The 26782-nt window shown below is 39.1% G+C and overlaps 2 protein-coding genes and 1 pseudogene across 2 annotated transcripts; all 3 read left to right on the top strand.

The window, feature by feature from the left end:
• Positions 1-4476: 4476 nt before the first annotated feature.
• Positions 4477-5845, top strand: LOC135630904 (phospholipase A1-II 5-like; annotated as a pseudogene).
• Positions 5846-22824: 16979 nt separating this feature from the next.
• Positions 22825-23961, top strand: LOC135631559 (phospholipase A1-II 5-like). The gene has a single exon (XM_065139291.1). It carries the CDS (start codon positions 22825-22827, stop codon positions 23959-23961), a length of 1137 nt encoding a protein of 378 aa, XP_064995363.1.
• Positions 23962-25212: 1251 nt separating this feature from the next.
• Positions 25213-26034, top strand: LOC135631560 (phospholipase A1-II 5-like). The gene has a single exon (XM_065139292.1). The coding sequence runs from the start codon at positions 25213-25215 to the stop codon at positions 26032-26034; it is 822 nt and encodes a 273-aa protein (XP_064995364.1).
• Positions 26035-26782: the final 748 nt, after the last annotated feature.

Below are 26782 nucleotides of genomic sequence, written 5' to 3' on the forward strand. Positions count from 1 at the left end.
CATGAAATGAGGTCGATCAGCATTCTTGCAGGAAATATCCAAGAACATAATTCAAGGTGAGTCATGAACAACTGTCACGGAATAATTAAACTAGTGAGATCAATAATATAAGCACTACGAACGCAGACTAGATTTGGCTGGATTCATCCAAAAACCAAAAGACTTTCATGAACTGAGATATTCACTTGAATCTTCCAAGCAAGAAATTTCTACCGCATCTACGAAAGGATGATCCCAATCAAAGAATCATCACAACGATTATGGAAGAAAACAACAAAAAGACTAAGACTAACAATCAAACACTAACCAACTGGAATACCAAGAAAGCAACAGGACCAATATATTGAACTTATAGAACAAGCGGATCGGGCCGATACATGCATCAAATACATCAAGAATCTTGGTGGCATGATCGGAACCAAGAAGGCCGCATCGGGAAGGAGAAGGGAAGATCAGGGAACGTACCTGCGGCAGGAGGAGATGGTCGGCGAAGGCCTCTCAACAGTCGGGTTTCAGAAGAGCAGCAGCAGAACAAGAAGACAGCTAAATATGAAACGGAAAGGAACAAGAAATGACGGCGGTTGTTAACTACCAATGGGAGAAACTAAAGGACAAATTTTAAGTTGAACTAATCCAATTATAATAATTTTACATTATATTATAGTATTTTTAATAATAATAATAATACTATAATATAATATAAAAATATCGTGTTATAGTATTACTATATTACATGTTTTTACTAAATATAATTGTCCTAATATTACATTATATTATAATTTTTAGTATTCTTGAAAATACTATAAAGGAGTGTAAAAACATAAGAAATATATTTTTTTGTAAAATTTATATAAATATATGATTATGTTAATAAATATATTTTTTTTATAAAATTTATCATAAAAATATGATTTTTAATAAAAATTATATAAAGATATGACTATAAATATAATATAGTCGATTATATTAAATCATGAAATTATTAATTTATCATTTGGAGGTTGAAAATGTCAAATAAAATAATTGATAGAATCATTGTTAAAAGAAAATTCGGAGATCGAGCATCCAAGCTACAAAGATTTCAAACATAGCTAACAAAATAAAGTAGAATAAAAGAAACCAAAATGATAAAGAAATCTCATATGTTTTGAATATATATATATATATATATATATCATTTTTATTATTATGATTTATATTTTTTTAAAAAAATTATTTATGAAGAATAATAATAAGAAACTTCATCAAACATAATATCTTGAGATACCATATATCTATGTGTTTGTGGATCCATAAAAATATATTTCTTAGCTTTAGCATCAAGTTTGTTTTTCTTCGGATCTAGTATGTATACATAGCACGAAGAACATACAGTTTTTCACTAAACATAAGCTCATATAGAAATTCTTTGTATGAAGCCAACATTTATAAGTCTTCATGAGATATCGAATCTTTCATGCAGTCATACTATTTTATTGTGATGTATTTGTATATATAAGTTCCTTTTGATGTCATGCTCTTTGCAAAAAGAGAAGTATTTATCAAGAAGTAAACTCTTCACCATTATCAGTGTATAATCTTTTAATTTTTCTTTCAAAAAACTTTCAGCTGTTAACTTGAACTCTTGAAATTAAAAAAAGAATTTCATAAAATAAACCCAAGTGAACCTTGTAAAATCATCAATAGAGATAAGCATATAACGAGAACCTGAATAAGATGGTGTTTGAATAGAGCCCATTAAATCGTCATGAATAAACTCCAATAAAAATTTACATTTTGAAAATGATATATCAAAAGATTATCTATGTGCTTTGTCATATTGACATCCTTTGTAAACTTCATTACCACTAAAAATAGTAAGATCAAGAAGACCATTAATTTTTTCATGTACAACAAAACTGTTGCACTCAATTACTACAAAATGCATGCATTCCGTACATTCACGGTAAGTAACATAGTGTACCTGAAGCCATGCAAAAAGGCAGGTGTTAAGGTATATTATTCACCAGAATCCAACAAAAACTCTCAACCGAAGCCAGTGTCGTAACGCATACTTGCCTTTAGAATTTTTCATGTACAGCTACAGTTTAGAAATTTTCGAGTAAGTATACTGCCATGTAAGCTGGAGTTGTAAACCATCCAATTTCTGCAAGTTGTAGTTTTGGCAGTTGGATATTCGATCCAAATCGTCTCAAATTGGAAGGGAGCAGTCTGAGGTGATCGTAATGTAAATCTTGACAGTTATGATGACGTCACCGGGTTAAACTGACCGGTTGTGAAACCGGTTCACCATCCGGTCCGATTTAAATCGTCCAATGTGAGATCATTTTGGGACATTCGAACCTGGACATTATAGCATGTCCCATGCATAATTAACACTTGTGGCGGCCGGAAAGGCTGTGTGCTACGACTCATAGCTCGACTCAAGACACCAGCCTGCATGCACCACTGTACCACCTTCTCTTAATTAACTGCCACTCCAGCCCCGAGTGTCACCCCACGCTGTCGAGTGAAACATGTTCTGTATTTTCATTTGTACTGTTCTCTCTCACAATCAACGAATGGGGCAGGTAGCACATTATTGGACCAGAAACAGGAAGCAGCGTTCCGTTCCACGACCAAAGGCACGAACGAACCTGGTGCAAACTCTACCCTCTCCTGGATGTGCATCGCTTGAGTCGGTCACCACTTGAGTGTTTTCCCATCTCCAATTCTCTGATATTATTTCCTCCTGACAACTACGTACCTCCTCCCAAGTTTTGGATCGACATGCGAATTAGGTGATGTTCCAAGTAGCCAAGTAAAGCACAAACTTGTTTCCTCCACCTCTGTGCACGAGTAACATAATTTGCACGAGAAACTGTATCGACTTCCTCTGGTGATCCTATATATGCATTTAGCTTCGGGTTTAAAACAAAATTTTACTGTTGTTGATAACTTGAACAAAAGTTAATGGTGGAGTTGGCACAAAAATGCCAATCGGTGCATCTAAGTTGAATAGCTCGGCTGATAAGAATGCGAAAACAAGGTCCATAGAAATGAATAAAAGGTGACTTCTTTATTCTTTCTCCTTTCTGATTCGATTGCCAACTTTTGTTTTGCTTCTTGCTTGCTTGCTTGCTTGCTTTCGCGCACCTTGGATAAACCTTGGATCAACATCCTCGCTGACGCAGCAGTTATCGCATATGAAGCAAAGGCCTAAAGTTATTTCGCCCAACGCCATGCATGGGGTTGCATATGAAACATGCGATCGTCCTTCAACAGCACGTAGCGCGCATGTGTTTTGGAGGGGCAGATACATGCATTATATACAGCGTCAAATTGAGCACCACCAAGCACAAACACAATCCTTCTTATCGCACCAACACCCACATAATCCTTCTTCCCTTTCATAACCATGGCACAAATCAGTGGCACTGAGAGTCCATCATGGGCGGACCTCCTGGGACTCAACCACTGGTCCGGCCTTCTCGACCCCCTCGACGACACCCTCCGCGACCTTTTAGATCTTATTACATAATCAATCTTAGCTAATTAATACTTTTTTTTAATGAATTTCATACTTCTATTTCATCATTTAGATCTTCTAATAATACTAATTTATAAATATTCATTAAGATTATTCAGGTTTCTCTTTCATCCTCCTTGAAAAATCAGCCAAGAATATTTTCATCTGACATATGAATGAATTGTTTAAATCTCAAATATTATGCTTCAGCATTTGTTACCTCTTTAAATTCCTCAAAACCAAAGGTTAACACCTTCTGATCCAAGTAAGGATCTTTTATCTTAACCATTCACGTCTAATAATTCAAATCCTATCAAATCCTATTCAGATACATATGCATTTTTATTGTCGAAAAAAATAAACAAAAATACACACTGCCATCATGCTGACGTCACCCAATCAAATCAAATCGGTTCATAGCATGGCCCGGTTTTTTTTTTTTTTTACATTTGGTCACAAAAACGGTCCAGTGTTTCGTGCGTACGTTATACATATGGGGCCGCTAAAAACATTACCGGAGCCACGACGCATGGTACGACTCGAGCGGGCGCTCTGCCCTCTCCCAGAAAGGTCACCACTTACGTCACGCTATTACCGGACAAAGGAAGTGCACGCATGTGTTTCTCCTTTCTTCTTCTTCTTCTTCTCTCTCCTCCCTCTAAGAGCCCTCCTTCCTCCTACTTCTGGATCCGTCCAAACTAAATAAGGACAGCCATGTACTCTGCTGACACAGCATCGCAAAACCGAAGCAAGATCCCAGTTTGCTTCCTCCACCACGTTGCACGATTAATTCATGAGGTTGCATAGTATCAAACGATTGGCATTACAGTACGTCTTCACTCTTGAATCCTCATCCGGATTAGAACCTAACATGGCATTGCATGACACACATGTGTTTCATGCATATGGACGCACAGGCAGATGCATCGATATATATAGTCTTCGCCACCAGGCACCTCGCATCCCAAACGCAGTCGATCCCACCATCTCCTGTTGTCCTACCAAAACCTAAAACTGGTCCTCTCTCCTTGTGTCGCAAAACATGGGGCACAATGCTGACAGTGAGAACCCATCGTGGGCGGAGCTCCTGGGATCAAATCACTGGGCCGGCCTTCTCGACCCCCTCGACTACTCCCTCCGCTGCCTCCTCCTGAAATTTGGCGACGTGTGTCCGGTCACCACCGACTCCTACATCACGGCCCTTGACTCCAAGAAGTACAGCGGCAATTGCAGCTACAGCATGGACAGGCTATGTAGCGGTCTCCAACAGCGCTCACGCCGACGGATCCGGAGTCCGCGAGATCTACGTCGTATGGCGCGGGACCGAAGGAACCAAAGAGTGGTGCGACGATATCCCCAAAACTCTCGTGCCGTTCGACGACTCCACCAGCGATGTTCCGATGGTCATGAAAGGCTGGTTTGAGATCTACACCGTGGTAGCCGACGTGCAGACGAAGGAGAGCGCCAGGGAGCAGCTACTAGCTAAGATAAAAGAGCTGGTGGAGCAGTACAAAGACGAGAGCCTCAGCATAGTTTGTCTCGGCCACAACCTGGGAGGCGCCCTTGCTATCTTAAGCGCTTACGATATAGTGAGGAGTGGGTTGTCTAAGATCGGGGAGAAAGAGGAGTTCCCCGTTTGCACCATGGTGTTTGGTTCACCGCGAGTGGGGAATCAGGCCTTCAGCGATAGCTGGGCGAAGCTGCCCAATCTGAGAGCTCTGCGTGTCTTGAACAAAGATGATCTTGACATTCCAAACTTTCCGCCAACTTCAGATGGCTACGTTGACATTGGCACGGTTCTGACCGTGGATTCCAGAAAGTCGCCGTGCTTGAAGACAAATCATGACAGGCATAACTTGCAGGTGAACCTGCACACGGTGGCCGGGTGGACCGGGGAGAACGGCGACTTCGACTGCACCATCGTGAAGAGGAGCCTTGCGCTGGTGAACAAGCACGGTGGCTATCTGAGTATAAACCCGGCGCTGCCGTCGTGGTGGGCGGAGAAGAACAAAAGGATGGTGCGTGGCGAGGACGGCTTGTGGTCTGAGTTACCGCCCGAGTCCTAGTTGAAGGGTCAAACGTCGCATGACGATGGAGCTGCAGGTCATCTGATCGAGGCATGCACGCATGTGGCGGATGCCTCCTCCTCCTCCTCCTCGTCGTCGTCGTCTTGTCACTTTTCAGTTGGTGTGATGTGTTCCGTGTGTGGGCGTCGTAATAAGTAGTCCGAAGCCTCCTCTACGCCATAAATCGGACAACTTCTCGCTTGCTTTATCCGATCATAAATATAAATTTGTCATATCATGGTTTATACAATCCAGTCAACGTTTCGCATTACACATTTTGAAAATTTTCTTTAAAATATGATGGGATTTAACGAAGCATAGATTATAAATGAAGAAGGGAGTCGATTCAAAACTAAATTTTTTTATTAAACACAATAACTTATAAAACTTCTACCTTCATCTCTTTTTTCTTCTTAAATCGGGTCAATCCAACCAAATCTATGATTTCAACTCACATAAAGATTAGATAAAGTTCAATTTAATATTCCAATATAAAACAAATTCATGTGCCTGCTCCGACCATAGCATCTCAAGAAAACAAAACGGCCTATCATATCAGACCAAAGAGAGGCAAAAAGAAGTCCCAATCCTTTTATGTCATACTCCTTGCAAAAAAGAAAAAAAAGAAGTATCAATCAGAAGAAAACTCTTCGCTAACATCAGTGTGCAATCTTTTAATTTTTCTTTGAAAGAACTTTGAACCGTTAACTTGAACTCTTAAAATTAAAAAAATTAATTTTTTCATAAAATAAACTCAAGTAAACCTTGTAAAATCATCAATAGAGATAAGCATATAACGAGAACATAAATAAGATAGTGTTTGAGTAGAGTCCATTAAATCGCTATGAAGCTCCAATGAAAATTTACATTTTGAAAGTGATATATCAAAAGGGTGTTTGTGTGCTTTGCTATTGACACCGTTCATAAATTTTATTACCACTAAAAGTAGTAAGATCGAGAAGACCATTCATTAAATTTTTCTACATCATAATCTTTAATTTTAAAAAAATTATATGACCAAGTCTAGCATATCAGATCGATGCACTATCATTTGTACTCATCTTATCAACATAAGTAGTTGACGCCGACAAAACATGTAAATCTTTGACCCTTTTACCATAATATACTATATGTGCATCTAATTCTTTTATATTATAAAGAATCTTGACTTTATTAGGATAAAAAAGAACAAAATTTATATCATCAACTGCATTTGCAATAGAGAAGAGATTTTTCTTCGTACTTGGAATATGGTACACACTCTTCATTGTAGTAGGATCATTATCTTTATTTGAGATTATAATAATACCATTATTTTTCATTTGGTGAATATTATTATTTGTCATTGTAATTACATATTTACCTTCATATTGATGAATATTAGTGAATTTGGTACTATCACCAGCGAAATAATGATCACATCCTGAATCAACAATCTAGTCATTTTCAAAATTGATAGATGTCATTGCCTTACTAATTTCAACCATAAAACATTTGTCCCAATTTTCAGCATTAGAACAATCTTCTTTATTTGCAATATTTTTTTTTTGAATCTTCACACAGATAGTTTTTCTTGATATGGCCTAACTTGTCACACCTATAATACTTGATCTTCTTTCGATTTGCACAATTATTTGAAGAAGACTCTTGCTTACTTACCATCATTCTTCTTCTTTTTATTGTTATCATTACCCTTTTTCTTATTTATAAAAAGGGCATCTCCATCTCCCCTCTGAAATAGAAGCTCCTATCGTTTGACGAGCTAGGGATTCCTAAGAAGTAAGAAGATTTTTCAATTGTACTAAAAATGATTGTTGAACACATCCTTGAATAGATGTAACATAAAAAATATATTCTATTCGAATACCATGAATAATATAATGTTTCATTCGTGCATCGCACATCTAGATCTAAGAGTGATATCATTGAACATAAATTTTTAATCTTAAAAAAATACTAAGAAATTAAGATGTTATGTTGGATAGTATTTGTTAAATCATTCTTCAAATACTAAAGCTAAGTGATATTTTTTTTTATTGAGCAATGCATCAAGAGTGATCCTCTTTAAAGTTGATTTACATCGAATAATATGTTCAAAGAGATCATGGGAAATATATATATATATATATATATATATATATATATAATATAAATTCAACCTTTTTATTTAAAATCCTCCATCTTTTCATGACGTCTCCATTTGCAATATCGGGTACTGTTGTTGTATTGCCACCAATCACATCTCATAGATCTTCTTGAGATAAAGACTCCAAACAAGTCTTCTAGATCTTATAGTTACACTTATTGATAAGTTCAATACCAAATTCATCAACTCAACTATAATTTTTTATAGTTGAAAAAGATTATTTTCTTTACTAAGAAGAGCTTGAAATACATATTATCACTCTTGTGGCTTTGATATCATGTAAAGAAAAAGAGAATCACATGTAAGTATAACCTTTTCTCAAATAGTAGTAACAAGATACTAATAGCCCAAAATCGTAGTAACAAGGTACTAATAGCCTAAAATCAAATCAAATAAAAAAAGATGCCACCTATTTATGGATATAAAATACAAAGAATCCTTAATCCCTATAACTCTACCATCTATTTATGGATATAAAGTACAAGAATCCTTAATCTCTATAACTCTAGCTAATATTATTTGAAATCTTCTAAAATTTATTTTGAACTAAGAATTCCTTATCCTTAAAATTTTATATAATTTTATTTAAAATATAAAAATATTAATTTATAATGTTTCGAAATATACTTTTAACTTCTTAACAAATTTATCACCGGAACTACAATGGCGACGACACCAAATGTCTCTCAGTGTTCTTGGGTTTAGTGTGGCACCGGAGCTATGGAACAAGAGCCATGGCGACGACACCTGCGATCCAGGGAGCAGCAGCAGACATCTCTGGGTGTTCTTGGGTTCAATGTGGTGCCGAAGCTATGGAAGAAGTGTCATGGATGGCGACGGCACCTGCGATCCAGGGTGCGACAACAGATATCTTTGGGTATTATTGTATCCCTGTTGGGTCCAGTCTATATGTGGGCTTGGACAAATTGGGTCTTTCGAGCCCAGATCAAAGAAATCAGTAATTAAGAAAGAAAGGGCAAAAGGTGAGAAAATAGAGATTACAGCGTGCATAGGAAAGAGGAGAGAGAAATAGAGAGAGAAAGATTAGGTTTTTGAGTTTTCTGCTTGACGATCGGTGGTCAAACGTTATCAGTTTCGGCCCAAATTTTAAGTGGAGAATTCTTGCAGCAAACTTTACAATCCTAACGGTGTTGATCTGCAGTTTACCCTATCTAAGGTACTTTCCTATGATATCCACTTTGTGAGACTTAGAATTCTCTTACGAGGAGATCCATCCTACATGATGAAGATATGCTATTCTTGAGAATAACATTAAGATCTATGATCTTAATGTTATTCTGATCCTCTAGTTATTCTAGAAAAAATATACTGTAAACCTGTTATAATTATTATTGATAGTGGAAGTTTGAGGTGGACTACGGTCCCGTGATTTTTCCCATATTGGGTTTTTCACGTTAAAAAGATTTGGTCTTACTGTGTGGTTGATTTTTGCTCTATTGTTTATGCTGTGTTGGTTGATATTTTCATTTGAATATCAAGTTGGTATTTTCATGAGAAACCCTTTTTGATATATAAAGAGGGAAAAGAATATTCCGCTTTCCCAACAATCCCTAACACAGAAGTTTTGGGAAAAGAGCCAATCTTACGAGGGTTCCCATTCCGTGCCAGAAGCGAAGGAAGCGTGGATTGCCATTACATATTTGGATCGTCTTGCGAAGGTTTCCCTACGATGCCAGAAGGGTGGACTTAATGGATGGATTTGTTGACGACCTCGACCTCTCAAAAGCGTGGACTTGCGATGAGATGTATGGATTTCTTGACGACCTCAACCACGTAGCGGAGGCCACACTCGCAGCAGCGACATTGGTAGCTCCACCTGCTACAGAGTCATGGATGGCGGCACCACCCACGAGCCAGGGTGCGACGGCTGATGTCCCCGGAGAATTAAGCTAGGAGCTTTAAATCATCCAAATTTCTGCAAGTTGTAGTCGTTTTGGAAGTTGGATATTCTTAAAAGTTGCTTGCGGAGAGAGGATGATGATGATTATGGATCCTGACAGTTGGGTGTTTATGCTTCATTCTGATGTGTTATTTCTGTTGGTTTTACTGTTGCCTCACAAACTCGACTAGTATAATTGATGTCCATCACCCAAACATATCTTGATTCTTCCAGGTTGCATGTGATCTTGCTAATACACATAAGATGATTTTAAAACTGATCATTGTTGATGGGTTTTGCCTTATGATATCTTTGAGGATAATTGTGTCATCTTAATCTTTCATCTTTAATTATCCAAATATGCTATTAACGAAGAAAGACCCCTGTTCCAAATGTGCCACCATATTGTTATGTTGACATTGGAGTCAAGAGTACTTGAAACAAGGGCATCCAAGCATGATTATATGCGAGAGGAGAACCACGATCCTTCATACCATCATCGACCAAGTGGGGCGACGGGGAGAACCATGATGTCAACCCGATCATAGGCGAGAGGAGCCTTACACTAGTGAACAAGAAGGACGAGAAATTTCTTGAAGGACGAGTATCTAATATCAAGAATAGTTTGTGCAGTTCAATAGGTGTTTGTGATCACTCTGCAATGATTGTTATATATGCATGTGTAATTGATCTACCCAAAAATAAATATAAATCAATCGTAATGTATTTTAATTGTACTGTGTGGAACTGGTTACTTGATATTCTCGTTTCTTTATATTTGAATTTAATTCCCTGTTTATTTGTGCAAAAGATTTTGATAGGCAAGTAACTTTCAAATTCGATTGCCATATCTCGAACTGAGCAGTGAAGAACAAAAATAAATATAATATATATAAACAAAACATAATCTTTGATAAATTAGGAAACTTTGGGTGTTTCCTAATTCGATTGCTCCCTCTCCACTAAGCACGGTGAAGAATAAGAATAAATATAACAAATATAAATAAAACGTAATATTTTGTTCGATCCCTGTTCGAAGTGGGAAACTTCAGGTGTTTCCTAATTCGATAGCCCCCCACCCCCTCTCTCTCTATATATGATACCCCTCACTTGCGACACCACTTTTCTTCCCTCTCGCTACACTCCTCCTTCGTTCCTCCCTCTCGCTTCTCTTCTCTTCTCTTCTTTCTTCTTCTTCGTTCCCCTTCCTTCGCTGGCAATGGCGTCGGAAAATACCAGCGATGGCGGAGACGAGACATGGAGGTGGATGGGGTGCCATTTTACCCCGACCGACGAAGAGCTGATGGACGATTGCCTCCTCAACAAGGTTCGTAATCTGCCGCTGCGAATCCCCCCCGGCTTTAGCATTCCCGAGATGGCGGTGTACAAGAAAGCGCCCTGGGAATTGATGGTCCGCTCCAGCTACCTTCCCACGGGTGTGTCCTACTGCTTCGTCCGCGTGCCCCGCTCCAAAGCCAGGGACAATAGGCTGAAGCGGAAGACGCGCGGTGGAAGATGGGTCGCCAACGGCAAGCCCCGCGACATACCGCATCAAGATAGAAGGGCGGCGATCGCCGGGACTCGGAGGGGTCTCAAATTCTTCAAGGACAGCGGTGATCCAAGAAAGAAGAACAAGAAGGACAGGAGCCTCGGTCTGCAGTGGATAATGCACGAGTACCGCCTCCACCCCAGCTTGTACGAGACGATCCCCTCCTACGAGACCGAGGAGATAATCCTGTGCCGAATCCAGCACAAGGGGAGGGGAGCCGCAGACGAGAGCGACGGCGACAGCCTCCCAGCCAAGGCCCCATCTGTGACAGATACCCAAGAAACGCCGGAGCCATGGATGGCGGGACCTTCCACTCAAAGCATGGCAATTGACGTCCCCGGGTGCTGTTGGGTTCAATGTGGGACCGGAGGTACTGAAGAAGTGTCGTGGATGGCGGCGGCACCTGCGATCCAGGGTGCGATGGCAGATGTCTTTGGGTATTATTGTATCCCTGAGACGGGAGTTATGGGAAAAGAGCTGTCTTGCGAGAGCCCCCCTGCGGTGCCAGAAGCGTGGACTTGCGATGACAATGACGGATTTCTTGACGACCTTGATCTCGTAGCGGAGGCCACATTTGCAACAGCGACATCGGTAGCTCCATCTGCTACCGAGCCGTGGATGGCAGGACCTTCCACTCAGAGCATGGCAATTGACGTCCCTGGGTGTTGTTGGGTTCAATGTGGGACCGGAGCTACTGAAGAAGTGTCGTGGATGGCGGCGGCACCGGCGATCCCGATGGCAGATGTCTTTGGGTGTTATTGTGTACCTGAGACGGGAGTTTTGGGAAAAGAGCCATCTTGCGAGGGTCCCCCTGCGGTGCCAGAGGCGTTGACTTGCGATGACATTTTTGGATTTCTTGACGACCTTGATGTCGTAGCGGAGGCCACACTTGCAACAGCGACGTCGGTAGCTCCATCTGCTACGGAGCCGTGGAAGGAGGCACCACCTGCGACCCCCGGAGAACAGAGCCATTGCACTGCAGTGGAAGAAACGTGGGCTTGGATAAAGAGATTGGAAGCATGTATAAAAGGCTGTAACTAAGAGAAACTGGAATTGTGTCTGTAAGTAACATAAACGACACCAATTTATCTCCCCAACGGTACCATTCGAATCGAAGCACAAATATGACTCAAAATGTATGACTGATATGTTCCTGAACATAGTGAATAAATTTTGCTGACTGGGCACTCAGTAGGTGGGATATTGAGTCACCATAATTTCAACTCAAATGGTCTTTCCAAAGCTTAAAACATGCACAGCATATAAAATTATCAGTGACATCGGTATTGAAGTTTTCTATCCTTTCATTCAATCCAATCATTATGTGACAGCTCACCTGTTCTTTAAATTGTTCTTCTTTCTCTTCGTAACTTGAAAGAGCCACAACTTGTACCTGGAAATTTATGGCATGAGAATGGAAGTAACAGATTAAATTTGATCAGAAACCAGCAAAAACTAAAGATTAGCTTATCCTACATTGATAAATTCACTAAGAGGAGTTTCTTGTGGTTTTGGAACATTATCCCATATATGCAAGAAATGTGTGTGAGACATTAAAGATAAAATTGTTACAGAAAATGAAAAGCAGGAGCACTATATAACATGCACCTTCTGAATATCCTCCCTGAGAATAGGTTCAAGACTTTCCAGCGATGTCTGCTCATGAAACAAGATGTCAATTGCAAGTACATACCGGTTAGAAAAAAAGGAGCTACCAATATATTGTGTAAACAAACGAAATTTTCACCTTGGTTTTACCACTATGACAAATCGTAATGTTGTTTTACAAGGGCACAAAAACCTCATCATCACATGTTCTGTGAGATGTAGCATCAATATTGATCTAGACAATTTAGGAGGGTAATCGATCTCTCTCCCTCTCTCTCTCTCTGGAAACACACTATTTCATCTGTCTGCATTGATCTTTGATGGATGTTGGCCTTCTTTTCTGTATGGTGAACAGATTAAGGACACTTATTTTAACATAAGAATGAAAGTGAAAATTATAAGCTGATACAAACAAGAACAACTGAAATATTGAAGCTTATATGCCTAGATGGGTGTGTAAGTCTTTTATGTCTAAGATTACCTGAAATTCTATCTTTAAAAGAGACTTGTTTGAACTTTTGAACTAATAAATACAAAGGAGACATCAGAATTTCCAGTAAAATGTAAAAAAATGAAAAAACAAGTTGGCCAATGCTCTTCTGCTTTATCATTCTTATCTCATTTCTCATATACATGAACTAGAATAGAATACAAAGTACATATATGTTCAAAATATCCACGAACCATACAACAGCTAGAAATAAACTTCTAAACAGTAAATGTTTATTAATGGAAAACGGAAGTACAAACGAATGTACCCTTTAGTGGAACCCTTTTTAATTTGAATTATAGGGATTGCATAACTAGAAAAAGGAGATGTAACGATGACCATAGACCGAGAAGAAAGAGATTTCGACGACTGATTCATCTCTCAACTCCTTAATCATCAAATGCAGAAAAAAGTACCTTATTTCCAACAGCCAATGTCTGACGTTGAAGTATATTGATCACATATTAGAAAAAATGATAAGAAATGCACAGTTTAATTGATTCCCTCCCTATAGGCAGGCACACATGAAATGAGGTCGATCAGCATTCTTGCAGGAAATATCCAAGAACATAATTCAAGGTGAGTCATGAACAACTGTCACGGAATAATTAAACTAGTGAGATCAATAATATAAGCACTACGAACGCAGACTAGATTTGGCTGGATTCATCCAAAAACCAAAAGACTTTCATGAACTGAGATATTCACTTGAATCTTCCAAGCAAGAAATTTCTACCGCATCTACGAAAGGATGATCCCAATCAAAGAATCATCACAACGATTATGGAAGAAAACAACAAAAAGACTAAGACTAACAATCAAACACTAACCAACTGGAATACCAAGAAAGCAACAGGACCAATATATTGAACTTATAGAACAAGCGGATCGGGCCGATACATGCATCAAATACATCAAGAATCTTGGTGGCATGATCGGAACCAAGAAGGCCGCATCGGGAAGGAGAAGGGAAGATCAGGGAACGTACCTGCGGCAGGAGGAGATGGTCGGCGAAGGCCTCTCAACAGTCGGGTTTCAGAAGAGCAGCAGCAGAACAAGAAGACAGCTAAATATGAAACGGAAAGGAACAAGAAATGACGGCGGTTGTTAACTACCAATGGGAGAAACTAAAGGACAAATTTTAAGTTGAACTAATCCAATTATAATAATTTTACATTATATTATAGTATTTTTAATAATAATAATAATACTATAATATAATATAAAAATATCGTGTTATAGTATTACTATATTACATGTTTTTACTAAATATAATTGTCCTAATATTACATTATATTATAATTTTTAGTATTATTGAAAATACTATAAAGGAGTGTAAAAACATAATAAATATTTTTTTTTGTAAAATTTATATAAAGATATGATTATATAAAGATATGACTATAAATATAATATAGTCGATAATGTTAAATCATGAAATTATTAATTTATCATTTGGAGGTTGAAAATGTCAATAAAAGAATTGATAAAACCATCTTTAAAAGAAATTTCGGAGATGGAGCATGCAAACTACAAAGATTTCAAACATAGCAAACAAAATAAATTAGAATAAAGAAACCAAAATGATAAAGAAATCTCATATATTTTGGATATATATATATCATCATCATCATTATTATTATTATTATTATTGATATTTTTTTAAAAAAATTATTTATGAAGGATAATAACAAGAAACTTAATCAAACATAATATCTCGAGATACCATATACCTATGTGTTCGTGGATCTATATATTTTCAATATTTCTTCCTTTTATCATAGCCAATAAAGATATATTTCTTAGTTTTAGCATTAAGTTTGTTTCTTTTTGGATTTGGTATGTACAGATAGCACGAAGAATATATAGTTTTCACCAAACATAAGCTCGTATAGAGACTTCAGGTTGATTAGACCAAAAGGAGTTCGATTAATGACATAATTTTCACGTTACATATCTTCTGCTCATAAGCTTTGGGTAAATTCTTTATATGAAGCCAGTATTTATAAGTCTCCACGAGATACCGAATTTTTCATACAACCATACTATTTTGTTGTGGTGTATTTGTATATATAAATTCCTTTTGATGTCATTCTCCTTGTGAAAAGCGAAGTATTTATCAGAAGTAAGCTCTTCGCAGTTATCAGTGTACAATCTTTTAATTTTTCTTTCAAAGAACATTCAACTGTTAACTTGAACTCTTGAAATTAAAAAAAAAATAATTTTTTGCATAAAATAAACCCAAGTGAACCTTGTAAAATCATCAGTAGAGATAAACATATAACGAGAACCTAAATAAGATGGTGTTTGAGAAGAGCCCATTAATAAGCTCCAATGAAAATTTACATTTTGAAAGTGATATATCAAAATGTTGTCTGTGTGCTTTGTCAAAGTAACACCATTTATAAACTTCATTACTACTAAAAGTAGTAAGATCAAGAAGACCATTCATTAAAATTTTCTAAATCATAATATTTAATTTAAAAAAAATTATTTATATGACTAAGTCTAGTATATCATATTGATGCGCTATCATTTGAACTCATCTTATCAACATAAGTAGTTAATGCCGACAAAACAAGTAAATCTTTGACCCTTTTACCATAATATATTATATATGTATCTAATTCTTTTATATTACGAAGAAATCTGATTTCAATAGGATAAAAATGAACATAATTCTCATCATCAACTGCATTTGTAATAGGATCATTATCTTTATTTGAGATTATGACAATGCCTTCCTTTTCCATTTGGTGAATAGTATTATTTGACGTGATGATTACATCATTACCCTCGTATTGATGAATATTATTGAATTTGGTACTATCACTAGTGAAATAATTACATCCTGAATCAACAATCTAATCATTTTCAAAATTGATAGATGTCATGTGCTTATTAGTTTCAACCATAAAACATTTGCCCCAATTTTCAGCATTTGAATAATCTTATTTATTTATAATTTTTTTTAAATCTTTACACGATAGTTTTTCTTGATATGGCTTAACTTGTCACACCTATAATACTTTATCTTCTTTCGATTTGCACCATTATTCAAAGAAGACTCTTACTTACTGTTAGCATCATTCTTCTTCTTTTTATTGTTATCATTACCCTTTTTCTTATTTGTAAAAAGGCATCTCTGTCTCCCCTTGAAATAGAAGCTCATATCATTTAACGGATTCCTAAGAAGTAAAAAGATTTTCCAATTGTACTAAAAATGGTTGTTGAAACCATCCTTGAATAGATGTAACATAAGGAATATATTTTTTTTGAATACTATGAATAATACAATGTTTCATTCGTGCATTGAAAATAGGCACATCTGGATCTAAGAGTAATATCATTGAATATAAATTTTTAATCTTAAAAAAATATTAAAAAATTAAGAGGTCATCTTGGATAGTATTTGTTAAATCATTCTTCAAATACTAAAGCTAAGTCATATTCTTTCTATTGAGCAATACATCAAGAGTTGATCCAAATCTTTGAAGCTAATTTGCAACAAATAATTTGTTCAAAGAGATCATGGGAATTAGATATCTTTAATATAAATTCAGTCTTTTCATTTAAAATACTCCATCTAATCATGATGTCTTACTGTTATTGTATTGCCACCAACCATATCGCATAGATCTTCCTAAGACGAAGACTCCAAACAAGTCTTCTAGATCTTATAGTTATATTGATTGATAAGTTCAATGTCAAATCCATCAACTAGACTATAATTTTTTATAGTTAAAAAAATTTATTTTCTTCACTAAGAAGAGCTTGAAATACATATTATCACCCTTGTGGTTTTGATATCATGTGGAGAAAGAGAGATCACATGCAAGTATAATATTTTCTCAAATAGTAGTAACAAGGTACCAATAGCCCAAAATCGTAGTAACAAGGTACTAATACCTAAAATCAAATCAAATAAAAGAAGAAAAAACCAAATTAGAAAAAAAAACTTTATTGAACTTCTTAAAATAAAAAACACTTATAGATCGATCTTGAGTGGTTTCTAAAATTTGAATACTTGATCTACAACTATTTATGGATATAAAATATAATAATCCTTAATCCCTATAGCTCAATCACCTATTTATGGATATAAAATATAAGAATCCTTCATCCCTAACTCTATATAATATTATTTGAAATCTTCTAAAATTTATTTTGACCTAAGAATTCCTTATCCTTAAAATTTTATATAATTTTATTTAAAATATAAAATATTAATTTATAATGTTCTGAAATATACTTTTAACTTCTTAACAAATATATCACCGGAACTACGATGGTGGCGACACCTGATGTCTTTGGGTGTACTTGGGTTCAGTGTGGCACCGGAGCTATAGAAGAATAGCCATGGATGGCGGCGACACCTGCGATCCAGGGTGCAGCAGCAGATGTCTCTGGGTGTTCTTGGGTTCAATGTGGCTCCGGAGCTACGGAAGAAGTGCCATGGATGGCGGTGGCACCTGCGATTCAGGGTGTGACGGCATATGTCTCTGGGTGTTCTTGGGTTCAATGTGGCACCGGAACTACGGAAGAAGTGCCATGGATGGTCGCGGCACCTATGATCCAGGGTGCGATGATAGATGTTTGGGTGTTCTTGGGTTCAATGTGGCACCGGAGCTACGGAAGAAGTACCATGGATGATGGCGACACATGCGATCCAGGGTGCGACAACAGATATCTTTGGGTATTCTTGTATCCCTGACACAGGAGTTTTGGGAAAAGAGCCATCTTACGAGGGTTCCCATGCCGTGCCAGAAGCGAAGGAAGCGTAGATTGCCATTACATATTTGGATCGTCTTGCGAGGGTTCCCCTGCGATGCCAGAAGCGTGGACTTACGATGACATGGATGGATTTGTTGACGACCTCGACCTGTCAAAAACATGGACTTGCGATGAGATGTATGGATTTCTTGACGACCTCAACCTCGTAGCGGAGGCCACACTCGCAGCAGCGACATTGGTAGCTCCACCTGCTGCAGAGTCATGGATGGCGGCAGCACCCACGAGCCAGGGTGCGACGGCTGATGTCCCCGGAGAATAAAGCCCGTATAGAAGGCTCTAACTAAGAGAAACTGGAATTGTGTCTGTGACGTAGACGACACCAATTTGTCTCCCCACCATGTCCTCTATTGTATGTACTATGAATCACTCGCTCACTCTTCTGGTCAATCTAAAACTCAACAGTTCCATTCGAGTCGAAGCACAAACATGACTCAATTGTATGACCGATATTTTCCTCTGTTGGACTCTGTTCTATATAGCCAATAAATTTTACTGACTGTGGGGGCACACACCAATAAAGGAAGTGCACGCATGTGTTTCTCCTTTTCTTCTTCGCACTCCTCTCTAGCCCGACGTGCATTTGCCATTTTCCTCCCTCTAAGAATCCTCCTTCCTCCTACTTCTGGATCCGTCCAAACTAAATAAGGATAGCCATGTCCAAACGAAATAAAACATAATCTTTTGTTCGATCCCTGTTTGAAGTAGGAAACTTTGGGTGTTTCCTAATTCGATAGCCCCCCACCCCCTCTCTCTATATATATGATACCCCTCACTTGCGACACAACTTTTCTGCCCTTTCGCTACACTCCTCCTTCGTTCCTCCCTCTCGCTTCTCTTCTTTCTTTTTCTTCGTTCCCCTTCCTTCGCTAGCAATGGCGTCGGAAAACACCAGCGACGGCGGAGACAAGACATGGAAGTGGATGGGGTGCCATTTTACCCCGACCGACGAAGAGCTGATGGGCAATTGCCTTCTCAACAAGGTTCGTGATCTGCCGCTGCGAATCCCCCCGGCTTTAGCATTCCCGAGATGGAGGTGTACAAGAAAGCGCCGTGGGAATTGATGGTCCGCTCCAGCTACCTTCCCGCGGGTGTGTCCTACTGCTTCGTCCGCGTGCCCCGCTCCAAAGCCAGGGACAATAGGCTGAAGCGGAAGACGCGCGGTGGAAGGTGGGTCGCCAACGGCAGGAGGAGATGATCGTCGAACGCCTCTCCACAGTCGGGTTTCAGAAGAGCAAAAGCAGAACAAGAAAGCTAAATATCAAACGGAAAGCAACAAGAAATGACGGCGGTTGTGAACTACCAATGGGAGAAACTAAAGGACGAATTTTAAGTTGAACTAATCCAATTATAATAATTTTACATTATATTAAAATATTTTTAATAATAATAATAATACTACTACTATAATATAATATGAAAATATTGTATTATAGTATTACTATATTACATGCTTTTACTAAATATAATATTACTAAATATAATTGTCCTAATATTACATTATATTATAATTTTTAGTATTATTGAAAATACTATAAAGGAGTGTAAAAACATAATAGATATAATTTTTTGTAAAATTTATATAAAGATATGATTATGTTAATAAATATTTTTTTTATAAAATTTATCGTAAAAATATGATTTTTAATAAAAATTATATAAAGATATGACTATAAATATAATATAGTCGATTATGTTAAATCATGAAATTATTAATTTATCATTTGGAGGTTGAAAATGTCAAATAAAATAATTGATAGAATCATTGTTAAAAAAAAAATCGGAGATCGAGCATCCAAGCTACAAAGATTTCAAACATAGCTAACAAAATAAAGTAGAATAAAAGAAACCAAAATGATAAATAAATCTCATATGTTTTGAATATATATATATATATATATATATATATATATCATTTTTATTATTATGATTGATATTTTTTTAAAAATTATTTATGAAGAATAATAATAAGAAACTTCATCAAACATAATATCTTGAGATCCATACATTTATAATATTTCTTTCTTTCATCGTAATCAATAAAAATATATTTCTTAGCTTTAGCATCAAGTTTGTTTTTCTTTAGGTCTAGTATGTATACATAGCACAAAGAACATATAATTTTTCACTAAACATAAGCTCATATAGAAATTCTTTGTATGAAGCCAACATTTATAAGTCTCCATGAGATATCGAATCTTTCATACAGTCATACTATTTTGTTGTGATGTATTTGTATATATAAGTTTCTTTTGATGTCATGCTCTTTGCAAAAAGAGAAGTAAAATAAACCCAAGTGAACCTTGTAAAATCATCAATAGAGATAAGCATATAACGAGAACCTAAATAAGATGGTATTTGAGTAGAGCCTATTAAATCATCATGAATAAACTCTAATAAAAATTTACATTTTGAAAGTGATATATCAAAAGATTGTCTATGTGCTTTGTCTTATTGACATCCTTTGTAATGTCTTATTGACATTACCACTGAAAATAGTAAGATCGAGTAGAGCCCATTAATTTTTTCATGTACCACAAAACTGTTGCACTCAATTACTACAAAATGCATGCATTCCGTACATTCACGGCACTTTGTTAAGTAACGCATACTTGCTTTTAGAATTTTTCATGTACAGCTACAGTTTAGAATTTTTCGAGTAAGTATACTGCCATGTAAACTGTGTTCTACGACTCATAGCTCAGACTCAACATACCACTGTACCACCCTCTCTTAATTAACTGCCACTCCAGCCCCGAGTGTCACCCCACGCTGTCAAGTGAAACATGTTCTGTATTTTCATTTGTACTGTCTCTCGCACAATCAACGAATGGGGCAGCTAGCACATTATTGGACCAGAAACAGGAAGCAGCGTTCCGTTCCTCGACTAAAGGCACGACCCTGGTGCAAACTCTACCCTCTCCTGGATGTGCATCACTTGAGTCGGTCACCACTTGAGTTTCCCATCTCCAATTCTCTGATATTATTTCCTCCTGACAACCACGTACCTCCTCCCAAGTTTTGGATCGACATGCGAATTAGGTGATGTTCCAAGTAGCCAAGTAAAGCACAAACTTATTTCCTCCACCTTTGTGCACGAGTAACATATGAGATTGAATTCCTTGCCAAGAAACAATAACTCTAGCTTCCATCGGTGCTTACCAAATATCGACTATATTGACAGGCGTTGGTTAATAAAATGCTTAGGCCCCGATTATTGATTACAGAAATGCATCTATTTCTTTCTTTAATACGGCGTGCATTATGTTCCAATACATAAAAGTTTTGATACCATATGTCACAATTCTATGACAGGGTTCTATTACGGCGCATATGTGATCAGGTTCAATAGTAAATTCGTCTTGACATGATTCGTTTTGATCTGACGTCTTGATGTAAAATATTTAATAAAGAATTCATGATATATAAAACCATCTAATTCTAAATTCTAACTCAAATATAATCGAACCTCTCATACGAGATAGAAATCGGAGTGTGATAAAAGCATACACCGATATAAAAACAGTACAAGCCTTTACAAGAATAGAGAAACTGTATCGACTTCCTCTGGCGATCCTATATATGCATTTAGCTTCGGGTTTAAAACAAAATTTTACTGTTATTGATAACTTGAATAAAAGTTAATGGTGGAGTTGGCACAAAAATGCCAATCGGTGCATCTAAGTTGAATGGCCCCGCTGATAAGAATGCGAAAACAATATGTTCTAGGTTAAACTGACCACAACATGGCATTCATTGCAATCTTGGACCATCATCCAGATGACAATTCAGCATGGCACGCATTGCATGCCATCTACGTGCTTCATGCCTGACGTACCAGTCATGTCTTTACGCTCCGTAAGCTATCATTAGGAACACGGGCTGTGTCTTCAATTGGACCGTCTCTTGCACAATCAAGAGATGGGCCAGGTAGCATATTACGGACCAGAAACGTGAGGCAGTGCTGCGTTCACGACTCAGTGTCAATAGTATACTCATCCTGATGTGATTTATTTCGATCTGTGTTGGTGTAGAATATTTAATAGAGAATTAATGACAGTAGATCCATCTAGTTCTAAATACTAACTAACAATTATTCCAACCTCTCATATGAGATTAAAAGTATACGACGACATAAAAACACAACAAGAATAGGAAAATTAGATCGACTTCCTGTGGTGATCAAGTATACGACTTTGCTGATAAGAATGCGAAAAAGGTCCATAGAAATGCGTTGACTTCTCTGTTCTTTCTCCTTTCTAATTCCATTGCCATCTATTGTTTTTCTTCTTGCCTGTTTGCTTGTGTTACTTAGAATATTGAATCTTTCTTCTTGCTGGCTTGCTTTTGTTGGACTAGTAAATCATAATTTTGTGACTAGATAGAATTTTAGGTTAAGAGTCTTAGTCAAGATAAGAACCTTTATTATAATTGGAGTCAAAGTCTCTTCTAAATCTCCTATTAGTCAAGATGAGAAGATTTTGGTTTTTCCAAATCTCTTCTTCCCAACAGCTTTCGCCCACCTTTGGTAAACTTTAGGTCAACATCCTCGCTGACGCAGAATGTGTGTTGAAGCAAAGCCTGAAGTTATTTCACCCAACGCCATGCATGGGGTTGCAGATCAAACATACCATCGTTCGTCCTACAACAGGACATAGCGCGCATGTGCTGTGCTGGGGCTGATGCATTATATATAGCGTCAAATTGAGCACCACCAAACACAAACACAGTCGATCGATCCATAATCCTTCTTCTCTGTCATAACCATGGCGCAAACCGGTGGCGCTGGGAGCCCATCATGGGCGGAGCTCCTGGGATCCAACCACTGGTCCGGCCTTCTCGACCCCCTCGACGATACCCTCCGCAACCTTCTCCTCATGTGGGGTGACATGTGCCAGGTCACCGGCGATTCCTTCATCGGCGACAGCAACTCCCAGTTTCACGGCCGCTGTCGCTACTCCAAGAACAGCCTTCTCGACAAAACCTTCTTCCCCAATGCTGCCGACTACGCGGTGTTGGAGTACCTGTACGCCCTGTCAACGTTTCTATTTGTGCTGAAGGAATCCAACTGGATGGGCTACGTTGCGGTCTCCAGCCACGCGCATGCCGAGGCCGTCGGCCGCCGCGACATCTACGTTGTATGGCGCGGCACCAGCCGAAAAATGGAGTATCTCGAGGATATCACCATTCCTCTCGTGCCATTCGACCAAGACAGCAACGATGTGAAGGTCATGCTCGGCTGGCGCGACATCTACAACTCGAGCGATCCCAACTTCGACTTCAACAAAAAGAGTGCACGGGAGAAGCTGCTTGAAACAGTAAAAGAGCTAGTCGGGAAATACAAAGGCGAGAACCTGAGCATAGTTTGTGTTGGCTACAGCTTGGGAGGCGCCCTCGCCATCTTAAGCGCTTATGACATAGTGAAACATGGGCTATCTAAGATTGGGGAGACGGAGGAGTACTTCCCAGTATGCGCCATGGTGTTTGAATCCCCGCGAGTGGGGAATCAGGCTTTCCGTGACAGCTGGGAGCAGCAGCCCAACCTAAGATTACTACGTGTCATGAACAAGGGAGACCCTGTTCCTGACCTGCCACCCCTAGAGTGGGGCTATGTTGACGTTGGCACAGTTCTGGAGGTGGCTTCGGAGCAATCAAGGTTCTTGAAGAGTAAGGTGGACAACAAGCACAACTTGCAAGCGATCCTGCACACTGTGGCCGGGTGGGAGGGGGCCAGCGGCGGCTTCGACCCGACCAGAGTGAAGAGGAGCCTTGTGCTGGTGAACAAGGAGGGCGACGATTTGGTGGACGATTGCAAAATACCGGCGTCGTGGTGGGTGGAGAAGAACAAAGGAATGGTGCTTGACAAGGATGGCAACTGGGTGGAGGCGCCGCCTGGGATATGAATGTGCACGTGTCGCCAACTGGTGCGTACTATAATTACGCACGTATAGTCGTCTACTTCAGCCTACTGCATCTGAACGTCACGCGTCCTTCCAAGTCATCAGTCGGAGGTCTGTATGCTATAGTCGTCCAGTGGGACGTGAGTACCCCCACGTGTTCCACCGCAAAATAAACGCATGCTGCTGCGTGCTTTGCTTTAAGTATGTCTATCAGTGTTTGTGGCCGTATCGGTACGGTTGCTACCCAAAAATAAATGAATAAATAAGTGTTAGTATTGTGATGTCAACCATTTAATTCTGAATCGTGCTATTTGTCGTGACTTTGCATTAGGTTATTAATTTTGTCATATCATTTGGACATAATGTAATAAACCGGTAGAAGCTGGATAGCTTTAGGACCTTTGTCTTTAGATAACATTAGTAATACATATGGGGCCGCTAAAAATAGTACCGGAGCCACGACGCAAGGAACGACTCGAGTGGACGCTCTGCCCTCTCTCGGAAAGGTCACCACTTACGTCACGCTATTACCGGACAAAGGAAGTGCACGCATGTATTTCTCCTTTCTTCTTCTTCTTCTTCTCTCTCCTCCCTCTAAGAGCCCTCCTTCCTCCTACTTCTGGATCCGTCCAAACTAAATAAGGACAGCCATGTACTCTGCTGACACAGCATCGCAAAACCGAAGCAAGATCCCAGTCTGCTTCCTCCACCACGTTGCACGATTCATTCATGAGGTTGCATAGTATCAAACGATTGGCATTACAGTACGTCTTCACTCTTGAATCCTCATCCGGATTAGAACCTAACATGGCATTGCATGAAACACATGTGTTTCATGCATAGGGACGCACAGGCAGATGCATCGATATATATAGTCTTCGCCACCAGGCACCTCGCATCCCAAACACAGTCGATCCCCCCATCTCCTGTTGTCCTACCAAAACCTAAAACTGGTCCTCTCTCCTTGTGTAGCAAAACATGGGGCACAATGCTGGCAGTGAGAACCCATCGTAGGCGGAGCTCCTGGGATCCAATCACTGGTCCGGCCTTCTCGACTACTCCCTCCGCTGCCTCCTCCTCAATTTTGGCGACGTGTGTCAGGTCACCACCGACTCCTACATCACCGCCCTTGACTCCAAGAAGTACAGCGGCAATTGCAGCTACAGCATGGACAGGCTCCTCGACCAGACCTTCTTTACCTAGGCTGCTGACTACCACGTCGTCCAATACCTCATTGCCAATTCGCAGGGTTGGATGGGCTATGTAGCGGTCTCCAACAGCGCTCACGCCGACGGATCCGGAGTCCGCGAGATCTACGTCGTATGGCGCGGGACCGAAGGAACCAAAGAGTGGGGCGACGATATCCCCAAAACTCTCGTGCCGTTCGACGACTCCACCAGCGATGTTCCGATGGTCATGAAAGGCTGGTTTGAGATCTACACCGTGGTAGCCGACGTGCAGACGAAGGAGAGCGCCAGGGAGCAGCTACTAGCTAAGATAAAAGAGCTGGTGGAGCAGTACAAAGACGAGAGCCTCAGCATAGTTTGTCTCGGCCACAACCTGGGAGGCGCCCTTGCTATCTTAAGCGCTTACGATATAGTGAGGAGTGGGTTGTCTAAGATCGGGGAGAAAGAGGAGTTCCCCGTTTGCACCATGGTGTTTGGTTCACCGCGAGTGGGGAATCAGGCCTTCAGCGATAGCTGGGCGAAGCTGCCCAATCTGAGAGCTCTGCGTGTCTTGAACAAAGATGATCTTGACATTCCAAACTTTCCGCCAACTTCAGATGGCTACGTTGACATTGGCACGGTTCTGACCGTGGATTCCAGAAAGTCGCCGTGCTTGAAGACAAATCATGACAGGCATAACTTGCAGGTGAACCTGCACACGGTGGCCGGGTGGACCGGGGAGAACGGCGACTTCGACTGCACCATCGTGAAGAGGAGCCTTGCGCTGGTGAACAAGCACGGTGGCTATCTGAGTATAAACCCGGCGCTGCCGTCGTGGTGGGCGGAGAAGAACAAAAGGATGGTGCGTGGCGAGGACGGCTTGTGGTCTGAGTTACCGCCCGAGTCCTAGTTGAAGGGTCAAACGTCGCATGAGAGCTGCAGGTCATCTGATCGAGGCATGCACGCATGTGGCGGATGCCTCCTCCTCCTCCTCCTCGTCGTCGTCGTCTTGTCACTTTTCAGTTGGTGTGATGTGTTCAGTGTGTGGGCGTCGTAATAAGTAGTCCGAAGCCTCCTCTACGCCATAAATCGGATCATAAATATAAATTTATGATCCGATTGCTTTATCCGATCATAAATATAAATTTGTCATATCATGGTTTATACAATCCAGTCAACGTTTCTCATTACACATTTTGAAAATTTTCTTTAAAATATGATGGGATTTAACGAAGCATAGATTATAAATGAAGAAGGGAGTCGATTCAAAACTAAAATTTTTTATTAAACACAATAACTTATAAAACTTCTACCTTCATCTCTTTTTTCTTCTTAAATCGGGTCAATCCAACCAAATCTATGATTTCAACTCACATAAAGATTAGATAAAGTTCAATTTAATATTCCAATATAAAACAAATTCATGTGCCTGCTCCGACCAAAGCATCTCAAGAAAACAAAACGGCCTATCATATCAGACCAAAGAGAGGCAAAAAGAAGTCCCAATCCTTTTATGTCATACTCCTTGCAAAAAAGAAAAAAAAGAAGTATCAATCAGAAGAAAACTCTTCGCCAACATCAGTGTGCAATCTTTTAATTTTTCTTTGAAAGAACTTTGAACCGTTAACTTGAACTCTTAAAATTAAAAAAATTAATTT

Source organism: Musa acuminata, chromosome BXJ3-2 (genome assembly GCF_036884655.1).
Source record: "Musa acuminata AAA Group cultivar baxijiao chromosome BXJ3-2, Cavendish_Baxijiao_AAA, whole genome shotgun sequence".
Taxonomy (NCBI): Eukaryota; Viridiplantae; Streptophyta; class Magnoliopsida; order Zingiberales; family Musaceae; genus Musa; species Musa acuminata.